The sequence below is a fragment of the Paramisgurnus dabryanus genome, chromosome 23 (genome assembly GCF_030506205.2).
Source record: "Paramisgurnus dabryanus chromosome 23, PD_genome_1.1, whole genome shotgun sequence".
Classification (NCBI taxonomy): Eukaryota; Metazoa; Chordata; class Actinopteri; order Cypriniformes; family Cobitidae; genus Paramisgurnus; species Paramisgurnus dabryanus.
This window is the reverse complement of record NC_133359.1, coordinates 2,730,540-2,748,198: the sequence shown is the minus strand read 5'-3', so window position 1 is coordinate 2,748,198 and position 17,659 is coordinate 2,730,540. Positions and strand designations below refer to the sequence as shown.

At 39.7% G+C, this 17,659-nt stretch overlaps 2 protein-coding genes across 5 annotated transcripts; both read left to right on the top strand.

Annotated features, from left to right (window-relative positions):
• On the top strand, window positions 1–10,384 carry LOC135768228 (cAMP-dependent protein kinase type II-beta regulatory subunit). Of its 3 annotated transcripts, none has more exons than XR_010542104.1 (12): window positions 1–702; window positions 1,447–1,482; window positions 3,008–3,060; window positions 3,145–3,228; window positions 3,840–3,946; window positions 4,025–4,178; window positions 4,303–4,404; window positions 4,599–4,673; window positions 4,931–4,999; window positions 7,374–7,509; window positions 7,693–7,885; window positions 7,951–10,384. XR_010542104.1 is itself a non-coding variant. In XM_065277431.1 (11 exons), the coding sequence occupies exons 1-11, from the start codon at window positions 438–440 to the stop codon at window positions 7,824–7,826; spliced, it is 1,215 nt and encodes a 404-aa protein (XP_065133503.1). In that variant the 5' UTR covers window positions 38–437; the 3' UTR covers window positions 7,827–10,384. The 3 variants fall into 3 exon arrangements, 1 of the variants encoding a protein (XP_065133503.1); XR_010542105.1 differs by having other exon boundaries at window positions 2–702; window positions 7,988–10,384; XM_065277431.1 differs by having other exon boundaries at window positions 38–702; window positions 7,693–10,384.
• A 357-nt stretch (window positions 10,385–10,741) lies between these two features.
• Window positions 10,742–17,430, top strand: hbp1 (HMG-box transcription factor 1). Of its 2 annotated transcripts, none has more exons than XM_065277429.1 (11): window positions 10,742–10,848; window positions 12,338–12,518; window positions 12,625–12,823; window positions 12,897–13,020; window positions 13,169–13,280; window positions 13,660–13,775; window positions 15,398–15,554; window positions 15,636–15,780; window positions 15,857–16,138; window positions 16,226–16,367; window positions 16,445–17,430. In XM_065277429.1, exons 1-11 carry the CDS (start codon window positions 10,834–10,836, stop codon window positions 16,460–16,462), a joined length of 1,491 nt encoding a protein of 496 aa, XP_065133501.1. In that variant the 5' UTR covers window positions 10,742–10,833; the 3' UTR covers window positions 16,463–17,430. The 2 variants fall into 2 exon arrangements, with proteins under 2 accessions (XP_065133501.1, XP_065133500.1); XM_065277428.1 differs by having other exon boundaries at window positions 12,897–13,065.
• Window positions 17,431–17,659: the final 229 nt, after the last annotated feature.

The following is a 17,659-nucleotide window of genomic DNA, read 5'->3' as shown; positions in this document are numbered from 1 at the left end:
TGAAACATGTCACTGTTCACAACGCGTTTGATATAATGGGAACGTTCTAGTGTGTCGCGTCGCGTCCGCGCTGATGCTCATCTGAACTGCGGCAGCGTTCCTCCTACGCACATCCCGGGATGCAGGTTGCCATGGTAACCCGCATCACATGCGCGGCTTTCCTTTAGCCAGCAGCAAAAAAGATGCCACTTTTCAGAATCCGAGCCATTTTTACGCCTGAAAATTAGAGGACGCGGTCGGACGGGGGTGAAAACTGGCGCAGATGGCGGAATAGCGAGGAATCCGTCGCGTCGCGTTCTCTCTGACGCGTTTTTTCCGGATCATCGTTCTCAGCTGACGCGGCGAAAACAGGGCACCGCCGTCTCGGGGTTTTTTTCTACGCGCAAGATCGGGCCGACGTTTGCGCAGATTTTTCACGGGAGAGCCGATCGTCAGGAATGAGTATAGAAATTCCCGAGGGCTTGACGGAGCTTCTGCAGAGCTTTACCGTGGAGGTCCTGAGGAATCAGCCGGCGGATCTCCTGGAGTTCGCGCTTCAGTACTTCACGCGCCTCAAGGAGAACGAGACCCGCGGCGGCGCGTTTGGCAATGAACACAACTCAGCCGGGCGACCGGGCAAAGCCGTCAACTTCATCGAGGAGGCCATGCAGATCGATTCTGAAAACGGGGAGGAAGATGACGACGATGATGAAGATTTCGTAGGTAATGATTTATTGCGTGCGTTTTCCCTTTCGTTCATTCGGCATCATTGCAATTCCATTGATGCGTAATGGTGCCGCGTCCGTCACACCAGCGCATCATTTGGAGAGCATCTTTAATAAAAATGTATCTACACAGTATTAATATCAGCATAATAATAACGCACACGTTTATTGAAACAAAGTTGTACAGATCTTTTGTTCATGCTTAACGCATGATCGCACATCTGATGAATGCGTTTTCCTTCAAAAATGAGCGCTCGGCTTATTGCAAACGGGTTGCAACAAAAGATGCACCGTAGCCAGATTAAAATTATATAGTTTTCCCTTTTTGTTTAATTGAATGCTTTTTAATTCATATGCAATATTGTGCGTAAAAAGCTTTTTTTAAACAATTATTCACTAACATTTTACCAGGCCTTGCGCACAGGAGGCCACAATGCTTGGCGTAGTCATTCATGAATAGTGTATGTGCATGAAGGCCCTTGTATTTGTCCTTTTGCAGCATTGTTATCTGGTGAATGATTTCTATTACCATGACCATGCAATGATGCATGTTTAGTGGAAAGCGTCAATTATGTGGTACTCATGGTCTGCAGAGATGTAGGTTTTTGGTCAGACTAAAAGCTGCTTCCTGGGTGCAGATAATCCACACATTACTGTGTTCATCAATATATAATAAATCTAAAAGTTTGCAATGAATAAATCTCACATTGTCTTTATGTGTATCTTTTTCATCTTTATGCAGCTCCAGTTATCAACAGATTTGTCCGGCGAGCATCTGGTAAGTTTTTTGTTAATTTCTAGCAGGACTGTAACATTGTACTTTAAATCTGCCTCATTTCAAACTTTTTTGAAAACCGGTTTTTGAAAACCGGTTCCGGTTTGCCGGAAGCCATGCAGAAGTGTTTTGGGAGCCATGAGGTTCTGTCCGTCGGGGGTTGTTTTAAAACCGAAAGTGAAGTTGGTGGGCTGTTTAATGTGCTGTGGTGCCAGCGATAATTGACTGTTAGGAAATATGTAATGATTGTGGTTGAGCTGTGCCGGAGTCTGGTAGTGAACAAGAAATGTGTTTATAACTAAAGGAACATATTCTGTCCTTATACTGACACAAGGAAAATGCCAGACAGACATAGATAAAAATCACAGCAGTCTAATGAAAACAGCTTTTTATAAAATGAAAGTATGAAAGAACTGCTTGAAAGACAACATCTCTGAAATGAAGAATGAAAGACTGATAATGTATATAGAGCGCGTTTTGTCACTGCGTTGTCTAGACGATGACCTGTTTGTCCTGTGGTGGCTACCGTAGCTTCTCAATGCGTTTCGAAAGGGAAGGGTGAGCTTTGGACTGAGTTGTTGGTTGCAATTCACAATCTCACCACTAGAGCCCGCTAAAAATCGACACACTGGTCCTTTAAACTAGTGGTCCCAACCTGGGGCCCGGGCCCCCCTTAGGGGGGCGCCAGAGTTCACCAGGGGCGTGGGATTCAATATGCTGTGAGCTCAAATTAAAGATGCATAAAATGTTCCACTAATCATTTTATTAAAACACATTTTTAAAAGTTTTTTTTTTTATTATGTAAAACAATTATTGTTAAACGTGCTTGTCAACGTAACAGCAAAATCAAATGGAAAGAGAGCTGAAGAGGGTTGTGGGGTTTCAGATTGTCGTATATGTACCCCAAGGAAAACAGGTTGGGAACCATTGCTTTACCATTGACAGCGATTGGTGCTCTTTCATGGATATATCTTTGGGAGTAAATTTGTGAATTCGTTTCCACTTCTGTAAATAATCAAACTACTGTATATGTGACAACTATCTTACCAAATATTGGGAAATGGATCTGGAGTTACAGATATAGAGTTGCAGACTGTTCCTGGCCTTGAAAGATCACACTTGTTTGTGAGCGGCGTATCGATCTAGACAGTCAAGTTCCTGCTCTTATCTTCTCTATGATGGTATTTATAGTAGTAATACCGGAGGCGTGAGGAAGATGAGTACAAACTATCGCCTCATGTCTCTTTGTGAGCATAATGGAGATACAGAGAGAGCTTCGTCAGATCTTACTCAGACTCTTCTTTGACCCGGTCATCATTCACTAACTATACTTTCTTCTGTAAAACACTAAAGGAGATGTTATGAAGATAAAGTATTTCATTTTATGTCATTTATTTCACAAAGCACTGTATCTATGATGTGTTAGCTATTAAATCTCCTGTAATGCGTCATCTTGTCAGGTTGTTCTTGTTGACATGCGTCTCATTGATCAAACTCTTTCCTCTTCACTCTTGTTTTCACATTCAAGTCTGCGCAGAGGCGTATAACCCAGATGAAGATGAAGAAGACAAAGAACCAAGAGTGAGTGTCCTTAAAAATTTTTCAGACATCCTGTGCTTCGGATAAGTGCTTCATATATCCCACAATGCTTTGCTGTGCACTCAGGTCACTCACCCTAAAACAGATGAGCAGAGACAAAGACTACAAGAGGCCTGCAAAGACATCCTATTGTTTAAAAACCTGGACCAGGTAAGATAAGAACTAAATATAGAGTTAAAGGGCTCCTATTATGCAAAATACACTTTTACAAGGTGTTGTGTGTTGGCAGTGCGTGAACACAACAGCCCTACAATGAAAAAATCCACCCACTCCTTTTTAATCCCATCATGTCTCATTAGACATGCCATTTTGATTCTGTTGTTAATGTGATGTCACACTGATAAAGCCCCGCCTATGCCTACTGACTGACAGTTCTGTTTCACCATAGTTTCCTCTCTCAGCGAGTTGGACGCTGTCCGCCATATCTCAATAGAGATATATACTATTGTTTTAGACTGAAAGCGCTCATTGTCTCTTTTGGTAAGGGAGGGAGGAGCTGTAGCTCATTTGCATTTAAAGGTACAGACACGAAAACAGCGCATTTTTGCTCCCACCCAGATAGGGGCATTTTGGACATGCTATAATAAATCTGTGAGGTATTTTAAATTCACAGACACATTCTAGGCACACCTGAGATTTATATTACATCTTGTAAAAATATGCATAATAGGTGCCCTTTAATGAGTCGCATAAGCACCATTGCATTGCATTGCACAACTTAAGGCTATTTGACAAAGCCGCACATTTTGTATTTATAACAGGAACAGATGTCTCAAGTGCTGGATGCCATGTTTGAGAAAGTTGTGCAGACAGGTGAGCACATCATCGATCAAGATGACGACGGCGACAACTTTTACGTCATTGAGAGGTGAGATTACCCCTCAGTCCATCTCTATGTCATTAAACCTCGAATGCTCGATTATCATCTCATTGAGTTTCTTTTTAGGGGAAAGTTTGACATTGTCGTAAAGGCGGAAGGCACTACACGGATGGTGGGGTCTTATGATAACCGTGGGAGCTTTGGAGAGCTCGCCCTTATGTACAACACACCGAGAGCGGCCACCATCATTGCTACCTCACCTGGAGCTCTGTGGTGCCTAGTCAGTACTTTAAAATCTGATGTGTTGTGCGTCAGCTATCGTGTGAAAATTTGGCAATTGGGAAAGTGTCAAGAAAAATAAAAGAAGAAAAGTTTGCTTTTCTTGAAACGTTTTTGTTTTATAGGATCGGTTAACGTTCAGGCGGATCATTGTCAAGAATAACGCAAAGAAACGAAAAATGTACGAGGCTTTCATTGGTACTCTTCCACTCCTCACGTCGCTGGAGGTTTGTACACCCATCCTGCATTAAATACTGCATTTAACCCTGCAATTTTATCTGGTAACCTTTCAGAGTTTGAAAGGAATCAATGTGGCTACCCGGCATGAACATCATGTCTTTTAATTTATTTATTATCAAAATGCACTGTATATACCGTACGAAACACAGAACGTTTTCTTGCCGATATTTTTTGCTTGTAGGTTTCAGAGAGAATGAAGGTTGTTGATGTCCTGTCGACCAAAGTGTACAACAGCGGGGAACAGATCATTGCTCAGGTTAATTATTTATTTGGTGTGTTTATTCAATAATTAAAAATACTAAAATTACTTATAAAATAAAAGTAATGCATTTTAATGATAGTTTTAGTCTTTGTTCTAACATACTTCAGCGAAATGATAGTACTACTTTTAACCAATGTTTTGTTGAAATGTCCTGTAGTTGTCCAACTAGGTGAGGTTAGACATGTATAGCAACTATTCAAATGCAGCTCATCCAATCAGATTTTAGACGTGAAGCATGTTTTATTTTACAGGGTGATTTGGCAGACTGTTTTTACATCGTAGAGTCCGGACATGTTAGGATCACTATGAAGAGAAGCAAGGTAAGTGTGATAAAACAAAGAAAATAAAACACAATTCAGGCAAGACTTATGCTGTGTACACACCAAACACCAAGCACCATGTTATTCTCTCTAGATTAAATCGCGGGATTTAACTTTGTGTCATTCAAAGACGCGTTTGAGGCGAATAGCGTGTGTTTTCGCGTTATTTCCGACACCCAGTTCGCGTCATTTCGCATGTTTGCTAATTTTTTGCTTGAGTTGAATATTTTCAACTTGTGCGAAGACGCGTTTGAGGCGAATAGCGTGTGTTTTCGCATCATTCCCGCCACCCCATTTGCGTAATTTTGCACGTTTGCTAATTTTTCTCTTGAGTTGAATATTTTCAACTTGTGCGAAGACGTGTTTGAGGCGAATAGCTTGTGTTTTTTCGCATCATTCCCGCCACCCAATTTGTGTAATTTTGCGCGTTTGCAAATTTTTCTCTTGAGTTGAATATTTTCAACTTGTGCGAAGACGCGTTTGAGCCGAAAAGCTTGTGTTTTCGCATCATTCTTGCCACCCAGTTTGCTTAATTTTGCGCGTTTGCTAATTTTTCTCCTGAGTTGAATATTTTCAACTTGTGCGAAGACGCGTTTGAGCCGAAAAGCTTGTGTTTTCGCATCATTCTTGCCACCCACCCAGTTTGCGTAATTTCATGCGTTTGCTATTTTTTCGGGTGAGTTGAATATTTTCAACTTGTGCGAAGGCGTGTTTGAGGCGAATAGCGTGTGTTTTCGCATCATTCCCGCCACCCAGTTTGCGTAATTTTGCGCGTTTGCTAAATTTTCTCTTGAGTTGAATATTTTCAACTTGTGCGAAGACGTGTTTGAGGCGAATAGCTTGTGTTTTCGCATCATTCTTGCCACCCACCCAGTTTGCGTAATTTCATGCGTTTGCTAATTTTTCGGGTGAGTTGAATATTTTCAACTTGTGCGAAGGCGTGTTTGAGGCGAATTGCTTATTGTTTTCGCATCATTCCCGCCACCCAATTTGTGTAATTTTGCGCGTTTGCAAATTTTTCTCTTGAGTTGAATATTTTCAACTTGTGCGAAGACGTGTTTGAGGCGAATAGCTTGTGTTTTCGCGTCATTCCTGCTACCCAGTTTGTGTAATTTTGCACGTTTGCAAATTTTTCAAACGAAGACACTTTGAGGTGAATAGCTTGTGTTTTCGCATCATTCCTGCCACCCAGTTTGCATAGTTTCATGCGTTTGCAACTTTTTCGCTTGAGTTGAATATTTTCAACTTGTGCGAAGACACGTTTGAGGCGGATAGCTTGTGTTTTTGCATCATTCCCGCTACCCAGTTCGTGTAATTTTGCACGTTTGCAAATTTTTCGCTTGAGTTGAATATTTTAAACTTGCACAAAGACGTTTTTGAGGCGAATAGCGTGTGTTTTCATGTCAATCGCACCGGCAAATTTGCTTCATTTGCATCGCCCTGCACGCATTTGCGTCTATTCGTGTCTTTGCATTGACTTTGGATTTAATCTACTCTCGTAAATCGTTGAATCCGCATTTGGTGTGTATGACCCATTATGCATCTAATGCTGCATACACATCAAATGCAAAGCATTGCGTTTCTCACTCTAGATTACTTGTGGGATTAAACTTTGTGTCATGTGAATTTTTCACCTTGTGCAAAGACGCGTTTGAGGCAAATAGCTTGTGTTTTTACGTCATTTCCGCTACCCAGTTCACGTAATTTCTCACGTTTGCAAATGTTTCACTTGAGTTTAATATTTTTTACTTGCACGAAGATGTGTTTGAGGAGAATAGCATGTGTTTTCGCATCATTCTCAATTCGCGTCTTTTGAATCGCTCCGCTCCAGTTCGCGCCTATTCGCATCTTTAAAGGTGCAGTGTGTAACTTTTAGAAGGATCTCTTAACAGAAATGCAAAATAACATCCAAAACTATATCATCAGGGGTGTATAAAGACCTTTAATAATGCACAGTTATGTTTTTATTACCTTAGAATGAGACATTTTTATCTACATACCGAGGGTCCCCCTACATGGAAGTCGCTATTTTGGGCCGCCATGTTTCTACAGAAGCCCTTAACGGACAAACTTTTTTTACTAAGTTGTCTCCGAAGATGACATGTTTGGCCGGTGGTGGCTGCCATAGCTTCTCTATGTGTTTCAAAAGCGAGGAGTGAGCAGTGAACTAAGCCATTGGTTGCAATTCGCAACCTTACCGCTAGATGCCGCAAAAATTTACATACTGCACCTTTAAATTGACTTTGTATGTAATTTACTTGTGCAAATTGTTGCATTCGCATTTGGTGTGTACGCCCCTTAATACTGTAAGTATAAAAATTGTTCAGTCTTAGCAAAACCACAAGATTCACTTCACATGACCTCTCTCTTTTAGTCAAAAAATGATACAGAAGATGAGGAACTGGAAATCACTACGTGCTCTAGGGGGCAGTATTTCGGAGAATTGGCTCTTGTCACCAACAAGCCACGGGCAGCATCTGCATATGCCGTGGACAGCGTTAAGTGCTTAGGTACTTCAATTTCCCACAATGCACTCAGTTATGCAAATATTTTCTGTAAAGCTCTTTTGAAGCATCACTGGCGACTTCAAACACATCAAGCCTGATTTGAAACAAACCCAATCATTCTGTTTTTATATTTGTACGGCAAATGCACTTTGTGGTCGTCCAGTTACCGTATGCTATGTTTTACAGTAATGGGCGTTCAGGCGTTCGAGAGATTATTAGGCCCCTGCATGGACATCATGAAACGAAACATTGCGAATTACGAAGAGCAGCTGACGTCGCTCTTCAGGAGTCAAATCGCAATACAAGAGCCGAATGCATGAAAGCAGTTAATCAATAAACGCAGCAAACAAAAAATGCAACATGAAATGATGAGAAACCGGTAAGTAGGACTGATATCATGTTAACGTACCCCATAAGCTTGAAGTTCTTGTTTTGCATTCACAGATATGAAACTCTGGTGTGTCAATAATCATCATTTTAGATGTGAAAGCCACATGTGTGAAGGTTTGCCTCCAGGACACATGAGGTCTATGGAGGTTTTCCAATGGGACAGATGTTTGGAATTTGGAATACTATGTTTATTGAAATTTCACATGATTTTTATCACGGTTGGTGTTTTGTTCACATGTTACAGAGACACTGGCTACATCTTTTACAGTGAAGTCCTCACAACGGTTTAAGACTTTGTTATAAGCTATGACACAATATGTTCATGTGTCCACTCTTTAAAAGCTATCCTCCTAAATTCTCATCTGCGGTTAGCAGTCGACAGGGTTTTCAGTGTTACAATTTTAATGTACGTATGTTTGCCATTTTTGATATTTTTAAATTCAGCACTTGTAGTTTTGTGCTTCAGGTTTTGAATCTTGATGACAAGATCTGTAACAAAAAAAAAGGTTAGCGAGTTAGGATTGCTTCCTCCAAGACAACATGCTGGAGTATGAAGTCAACATGAAAACACATTATTTCAAATATAAACATTTGTCACAATCTTTCATTAAAAAAACCAAATTTCCTTTGAAACGGTCATGGATAGCTCTTAGTTTTTTAACCCCTCCCTTTTAACCACCTGGCTGCTTTTTGGTAATTCACACCACCCTTTCACAAGCATATAAATATTCCAATGGATACCATGTAGGTTGTGACTGAAATTGCTCCCTATACCCTTATTTAATGCACTATTTTATAGTGGTGTCCGAAATCAAAGTGGACTTTACCTAGTGCACTTATTCAATCCCATAATGCACTTCAATAACGAGTGTTCAACTCAATGGCTTTACGTTACACATTGTGAAGTGAAATCCCACGTCTCAACACAAGATGGCACCTGCAGGGCTTCTGGAGCAATCTGTGGCTCAAAGCCAGTGTCCAAATTCACGCATTTAAAGGTGACGTAAAATGTAAAACTGTATTTATCTAGGCATAGATGAATAATTAGAGCTCTGTACATGGTAATGACATATTGTGATGCTGAGTTCTGCTGAAGTTCTACTATTGATGTTACAGTTACGTTTTGCAGGTCCATACTGAAAAAACACAAACTTACCCCTCAGAAATGTTCATTAACAATCTCCAAACAATTGATTATTCCTCAAAATCTGTATCTTTGTCTGATACAGACTAAAACATAAGATCTGTTTACACACACACAGAGCTACTGAAGGAGAAACAGCCAATCAGAGCAGAGCTCAACATTATTATTCATGACCCTTTCAAATAAGGGTAATTTTTGCACTTAATAAATCCACATTTTACAATGGATTTTTGGCACTTTTAAGTGGACTTTTAGTGGACTAATGTAGGAAACGGTGAAAGATGGTATAGTTGGCCATTTTGGACACATGCAGCCATTGTTCTTCTCGCTCTTGAAAATACTTTATATGTGAATGAGCTTTCATGTTGACTTTATTGCTCAAGTTTTATAACATCTTCATGTCATTATCAATCAAATTCCAAGCAAACTGTTTGAGAATGAAAGACATAGAAACGCACAGACTCAGATAAGAGAAGTTCATGCAGTTTGTAATATTATTGCACTTTGAAGCTGAGAGTCTGATTTATAGCTGCAAACTTTAAAATTATTATTTTTTTTTTTAGAAAAGCTCCTTATACTGTTACATATAAATAGTGAATATAGACATTGTGTATCTTTTATCTTTTTTTTTAAATGTTGTTGTAGCACATTTTAATGATTTGGTAACATCTCCACTGCTTAATGCATTTGTCAACGTTGATATTTTTTGTATAACTGAACTATTTCACATTGAATTAAGAATATGTATCATGCACAAATACTACGTTCGCGTGTTTTCTAGAAGCCAAACTAAAAACGTTACGAAGGACGTTTGGTTTATGTAAAGAAGACTGAGTTTTCATTGTTTAAGTGTGCATATTTTTCATTTGGTTTCTTTTTGGTTTTTGATAGCTTTTGTAATTTGCTAATATTCTTCTAAACACCTTCTTTAAATTTTCAGTCCATCCTTGTTGTTTGGATGCCTGTGCATTACTATCAATTTTTCATTACTGTCTACCTCTGACAACTTAGTCATCATCAACTCTTCTGTTGTAGGCTACTAGAGATCCCAACAGGTTTGTCGCTTGGTAACTTGCAGTAAGTCCCTAATCCGATTCTGTGTCGATGTAACATCGTACCATTTCTGCCCTGTTTGCCCCAAACAGACTTTTTATTTACAAGCAATGTTTTTTATTTTACATTTCTGTGTATTTTCTGCAGCCTTTAAGATCTTTAAGTGGCTAATGCTTTCATGTCCTCAAAAATTGAATCAAAGGTCTACAGTCTCTCAATGTAAGAGAGCTCAGTATTCAACCGCCAGGTGTATTTGACTTTCCATTCAAATAAAGAACAATTTTGTATTTATATCATTTTGTGATTATTATGGTTCATGAGTGTCTCAAAACGTATGTAAAACCTCATTAATAATTTGACATGTCACAAACTGAACTGAAACTCTCAGTTATGGGTGTAAATATATTTCCTTAACATGCAATAATCTGTAACATTACACAAACTCGAAGTCGATTTATGTTTGTTTACTTGCACATCTCAATTCATCTATTTTACAGAATAGGCGGGCCTTTCACAAAATATGCTGGCACAACCAATAAAATTTAAGGCTGATGTAACGGGCATGCAGAACCGACCAATCACAGACACAATAACAAACCCATCCATGTCAAATTCACTGTTCAAGCGACTAGCCAATCAGGCGTCGAGTCTTGAATACTGACGTGCTTCTCAACCAATAGGAGGCCAGATCTAAAAGTAACAAGTCCTGCCTTCGCGGAGAATGCCAGAGATAGTCTGTAATGGCGACAGGTTTGGTAAGTAAAAAAAGTTGTTGAAATATTACGATGAAACGCAACGGTAATGTCAATGAACTTTATTTTGCGTGACTATTTTAAGACGCGACGGATTTAGCAGTGCAAGCTATAAAAACTGTCATTCATTTTTTTGATCGCAAATGACAACTTTGTTTTTGATTGGGATTTTTTTTCTCTGTGTGACGTTTGTTGTTTGTTTGTGGGTTTGTGATTTTCAACCCTGCCATGGCGACAATAATTCACATAAAACCATTCGTGTTTTCTTATTGAAACCTTAAAAAACGGGATCTCCATTCATTACAGTTTGCAAACGGAAAGGACTTGATGTACCATGTCTCAACTTGTTGACATTCTTTTGTTTACACCTCGCACGGATCTTATCTGAATTCAGCTTAATGGTTTAATTTAATTATTGTGACATGTGTCAAACATCTAAAACCTGGATGATGTGTATGTGGTGTGTTTAAAATCAACATCGCTGGTGTTAAGTCGTTTTGGGATGTTTTTTCAAACAAAGAGTTTCGTATTATTGTTACGATTGCAATGAATACATTGTTTCCCTTTCTACACTCAACAACGACACTTTTAACAATCAAAATATTATTTACAAATCAAAACTTATTAAAGGGTCCGAATAAAACAGTCGTGATCGTCGCGTTAATTCACGAATGTTGAAAACGATGATTTTTCTTCCTGTGTTGAAAACAGAAAGAGTCGAGCCAGCAAGCTGGCGTCATAATGAAACTAATCGTGTATATAAACGGAGTTATCGTCGACCGAGACGATTGTGTAGACTGTCATCTATGATTTTTGATAGTTTTTATGTTTTTCCTGGCATAATTCTGCGCTGTTATCGATCTTCTGTTGTTACGCAGTTATGAATGAATGAGCTGCGCTGCGCATGCGCGAAGTCTCAGAAAGTTTATAAACAAGCTTTGCATGCGATACGGGTCACGTGACCGCGCCTCCCGAAAGAGTGCTTATAAAACGAAACTTATATTTTTTACGCTTACATTTTGTATTTTAAAACGTCACGCTGTCGATAGATTTATATATTTTTTCTTTTTATTTTATGTATTATTTTGTGTAAACGTGATAATGGTGCGTAACGTGCACAAGCAGCTTCCAAGGACATATATTGCACAATACACTGCGTGATTCCTGTGTTTACTTCATTCATTCATTCATTCATTCAAAACAGATTTCCTCTTAATGCATTCGTTTTTGTTATAAATATATATATTTTAACTATACACTGCTGGTTAACACCTCAAAATAAATCTTCCTCTTACATTAAAAAATAAATAAAAAATAAACCAAAATATGAATGTTAGTTTTTATATTTAAATAATAAATATAAATATATTAAATATAAAATAGCTAAATATAAAAGCATACACATACATATGTATTGCTACAATTATTTTATATAAATAAGGACAACCTACCCATTTTACTTTCACTTTAACAGGTTTTCTTGTGTTTGTAGCCTCGCCAGCTGATATGTTATAAAATGGTTTGGGAAGTAAAACCTCAGTCAATCCCTCAAAGAGTTCACGAAGTTCAAGCACAGAGTTCAGGTATGGACGAGACCTTTGACCTGCTCAAGTGCAACGAGCACCTGCCCTCCTCACCTGGCTGCCCGTCCAATGAGAGCCACATGGAGTATGGTAACTACACTTTAACATAACAAAACTAACCTATGTATTGTTTTTTATTTACGGTTTATGTACGTATACACTTGGGTGTCTTTAAAAAAGAAAAAATTATTTCTAGATGACCTGCCCGAGCTGCAGGAAGTGCAGGATGACCAGACGACACATGGCGTGTTCCAGGTGGCCCCAGGTGTGTCACATGAGGAGGGGCCAGGTGAGGGGCGGAGCTCCAGCGCCTCAAATACAAACTGGCTTACAGAGTTGGCCAACATTGCAACTAGTCCTCAGAGCCCCTTACTCCAGAACGCCCCACATAACCGGTTAGAAAACACTATAGTTTATACCATACGTGTGCTTTTATTGAAAATACTAAGTAATTTGTCATCATTGCAGGTCTTCTCCCGTTCACATCTTCACCAGCAGTAGCAGTTTACATTCCTACGCGAGACCTCCGTTGTCCTCCAGCAGTGCTCCCAGCCCCGCCCGCAGTCACATGAGGGAACGCCGACGTACCAGAGTACGACCATCACCCATCCTAATCACACGAACACATAATTTAAAGGTTTAACGTGTGAAAATGCTGTCATGTAATTGTATAATTTATGTTGAAAATGTGATTTTGGTATCTTAAAGTATATTCTTGTGTGTGTGTGTGTTTGTTACAGGCAAGTAGTGAATCTGAATCGGGCATCTTCTGCATGTCGTCTCTATCTGATGATGATGATCTGGGTTGGTCTCATTCTTGGCCCTCCACTGCTTGGCACTGTTTTCTGAAAGGTAAACACACACTGGAACTTGAAAGAAAACTGATGGTCTTAAACGCAGATGTTAAGATGAAATGTTCCCATAGCTGGTTAGGAACAATGAGCAACACGGGAAAACAAATAACAGCTGATGGTGAATTGCCAGCCATTTCATCAATGAAGTATAATAGTGGGGAAAACAGCGCCCTCTGCTGTTATAAATGCAGAGGTGAAGCAGTAAAAGAGGACAAACAGGCGTGTCTCTGGGTCACAGAAGAGCCGATGAGTCCTCTCAAGAGATAATTTTGGTCTTCACACCCACTGCATAGAAGACTTTAGCTTTTGTGTTAAAGTGATGTATTAAAGTATTTTTAGTATGTTTCATAATATATTACTCCGTGTTTCTTTTAAAGGAACGCGTCTGCGGTTTCATAAAGGTCTGAATGTGGAGTGGCAGGATGCTGAAGATGTGTTAGAGTCTGATGATGATTCTGATGATGAAGGACGATCACAATCTAACCCAATAAAGGTACCGATGCTCATCAAATCTAGATAAATAAAATCTTCACCATACATTTAAAGGTGCTGTGTGTAACTTTTACAAAGGATCTAATGATAGAAAATACAATATAATATACATAACTATATTATCAGTACTGTATAAAGACCTTACATAATGAATTGTATTGTTTTTATTACCAGTCCCTCCAGAAAAACGCGATTATGCAGTCGCATGATTCAATGCATATTATACGGGGGCCGCATTTTTTGAAATACGTCGCACTTTCGCAGCATAAATTGCACATTTCTGTGTGCAAATTAGGCGGTGCTTGCATGATTTCATAATCCCTGCATTTGTGTAGCAAAAAGTCACATATATCTTAGCAGAAAGTTGAAAAATGTTGCATTTACCTCACACAAGCTAAGCCATGTACCTGTTGCTATGGGAACGTTATGAAGTAACGTAAATTACGCAACGTCGTTGAAAAGCTGCAAACCCCCACCGCAGTTTTTGCAAGTTCCCGCAATTTCATAGCATCAAATTGCATAAAAATTTCCAACGCATTTTTAAGAACGTGCCGCAAGATCAAGGATTTTTGCCCGCAACAATCACAAAAAAACATACACCCCAAACGCGTAGCGTCACGTTTTCTCGCTCTACATTACTTGCGAAATTTATCTTTGTGTCATGCAAATTTTTTGCTTGAGTTAAATATTTTCAACTTGCACGAAGATGCGTTTGAGGTGAATATCACTTGTTTTTTCGCGCAAACTCGACACCCAATTTGCTTCATTCGCATCGCCCAGCACAAATTTGTGTCTTTTTGCGTCTTTTCTTTGACTTTGTATGTAATCCACTTGCGCAAACAGTTGAATTCACATTTGGTGTGTATGCCCCATTAGAATGAGCCATTTTTTGCTACATACACCACGGGTCCCCTTACAAGGAAGTCGCGATTTTGTGCCGCCATATTTCTACAGTAGCCCTAAACGGACAAACTGCTCTACAGAGTGCGGTTTGTCACTACTGTATTTTGTCTTATGCTGCGTTCACACCAAACGTGAGAAGAGCGTCTGGGTGCAAATGATTTTAATGTTAAGTCAACGTAAAGACGCGTTTACGAACGTCTGGAGGTCTTGCAGAACGAATGAGGCGTTTTGCGCAGCGCATTAGACGCAAATCCAGCTCATTCACGTGGCTAGTTTGCGCGAAAGACGCGAATTGACCGTTGCCGCGGGAAACGCACGAGTTGAAAAAACTGAATTTTGGCGGGAAATCGTGGCGCGTTAACAAATCAGGAGCTTGCTCCTAGTAGTGACGTGATTACAGGAAGTGAGCAGACCAGCAGAAGCCCCTCCCATGATGTGAATTTCCGCATGGACTAGAATTTCACACACCGAATAAAGCAGGTACACTCAAAATGTTAAAGCGTACAACTACGCGCGAATAGCGTGTTTTTGCCGCCTCTACCGCGTTTGGTGTGAATCCAGCATTAGACGACAACATATTTGTCCTGTGGTGCCTACCGTAGCTTCTCTATGCGTTTCGGTGAACGGTGGACTGAGCCGCATTTCCCAATCTCACTGCTAGGTGCCGCTAAAATCTACACACTGCACCTTTAATAAAAAAAACTCTGTTTGTCTCCAAAGAGTTACGGCTCAGAAGGTCTAAAGCTGGTGGCTTTGGAGGAGACTGTGTCTTTCGGCCAATCTGCCCTGAAATTAACATTTGACCCCGGTTCTCCTGAAGCAGGACTTCTGACTGCTGAGTGCAGATTGGACCATCCATTTTTCGTAAAGAAGAAGGGTGAATACAGCAGACGTTTAAAGACACAACAATACATTACACATAATATGTTACTTAACAGCGTTTGTGTGTTTGTGTCAGGATGGTCTTCCTTTTGTCCGAGCCTCACCGTCGTCCAGCACGGCATTCCTTGCTATGACATGGAAGTCGGAGACTTGTGCCTGCCACCGGGACACCCCGATGCCATTAATTGTGACGATTCAGTGGTTTTTGACACTTTTAGGAGGTACGAAACTAGTGGAGATGAATGTACTTTGTTAGACACTTCTTGAAGTCTAAATTGGGTTCAATGTCTTTCTCAGTTATGACTTCACTCCTCTGGACTCGTCCGCCGTGTATGTTCTCAGCAGTATGGCACGCCAGCGTCGGGCCTCCCAGTCCAGCGGCGGAGCTGTCAGTCCTGATTGTGACAAACTGGAGGCCTCCGCCCATCACTCCCCCAGCAACAAATCACAACGCAGCCACGCCTCGGGGAACTCCGCAGCCACGCCCACAAAGTGCAAGCGGCCAATGAATGCCTTCATGCTATTTGCCAAGAAGTACAGGGTGGAGTATACGCAGATGTACCCGGGCAAGGACAACAGGTGGGTGCCTATGCAAATTTGAATCGATGAAGTAATGCAATAATGTTGTGTCCCAACAATGGTTAAAGCAAATGTGCATTTTTCCAGAGCGATCAGCGTTATTCTGGGCGATAAATGGAAGAAGATGAAGAACGAAGAGAGGAGGATGTACACCATGGAAGCGAAAGCTTTAGCCGAGGAGCAGAAGCGACTCAATCCCGACTGCTGGAAACGCAAGAGAACTAACTCGGTAAGTCTTAACGAATATTAGTTGCGATTCTCAAAATATTTACGTCATTTTTTTACTGATCTCATCTGTTTCGCTAGGGTTCTCAACAAAACTAGCCAGATGGAAACATGAACTGGAGACGGACGCTGACCTTCATTCTTTAGCAAGAATGATAACCCCCAACTGTGATGCTTATACGGACTTGCTTTAGAAAAAAAATCATTACAAATAAGCAATTTAGTAAGAAGAATACGAAAACGTAACATTGAAATGATACGTAACGAAAGGTAAATCAGATAAACGCAATATTTAAATGTAATCCTGTCAACTAACATTGCTTATGTATTTTTTATATCCTTTTGGAAATGTCGAAAATGCCTTATTCTTCCAAAGCAAAACAACTTTTTCAGGTAATTTCGTATTTCTAGGCTTGAAAAGTGCAACCCTGTGGTGCTATTACTGAGGCAGAAGAAGCGATATATATATACAAACAATGTCTATTTTTAAATGTAAAAAGGGGAAATTGTAGACGTTAGCTTGTTTTTCTGCCGTATATAATATTAATTATATTTGTATAACTCAACTTATTGCACAGACTCAAATGTATTGCAAACGGACGAACGCTGATTCGTCGGCGCAGCTGGAAAAGGGTTGAATTTAATGTGACATCAATCCAGCCTATGCCATATTCAGTGTATGTGTGTGTGTGTGTATCCGTTCAGCCATATTGTACACGGATAGTCACACATGTACAGACACACACACAGATCCTGTCATATACAGCACTTCAGGGCCATGCCTTCACTGTAAGTGTTCTTGTTTTTGCACTTTATATCCATATATATAACCTTATACAACCAATAAATGTATACAAGCTGAAATGTTGTGTAAAAATATATATATCTTGATAAGATGTCTCCTTTGACACAATCATGGTCAAACTCGGCAAACTCTTTGTGTTTGTGCTTTGTGGATTGCATTACGAATACATGTTAATATTGTACAGGTCCACGTTTCCATCCATTTCTTGCACAAATTACTCTTGTATCATATTATAAATAAAATTTTAAACTTGCTTCCCTAATCATTTGCATTGACTTTGTTGTAAAGCAAAAATATGTTTGAGACAAAAACATTTATAAAAAAAAAATACTAAATACATTTGTTGTAGTATTTTAAAGGTGCCAAATAATGCATTGAAATAATTTTTCTCTGATATCTACACAGAAGGTTTGTGTCTTTATAAAGTCAGATCCAGAGTCAGTTTTATATGTCCATTTACAACCCTTCAGAATGAAATGGTCTATTATTAC

Coding starts and splice junctions, on each gene's coding strand:
- LOC135768228 (XM_065277431.1), top strand. CDS start 438: ATGAGTATAGAAATTCCCGAGGGCTTGACGGAGCTTCTGCAGAGCTTT. Junction 4,674..4,930: donor GGGAACAGATCATTGCTCAG/GTTAATTATTTA, acceptor TTTATTTTACAG/GGTGATTTGGCAGACTGTTT. Junction 7,510..7,692: donor GGACAGCGTTAAGTGCTTAG/GTACTTCAATTT, acceptor TATGTTTTACAG/TAATGGGCGTTCAGGCGTTC.
- hbp1 (XM_065277428.1), top strand. Junction 15,781..15,856: donor GTTTTTGACACTTTTAGGAG/GTACGAAACTAG, acceptor TGTCTTTCTCAG/TTATGACTTCACTCCTCTGG. Junction 16,139..16,225: donor TACCCGGGCAAGGACAACAG/GTGGGTGCCTAT, acceptor GCATTTTTCCAG/AGCGATCAGCGTTATTCTGG.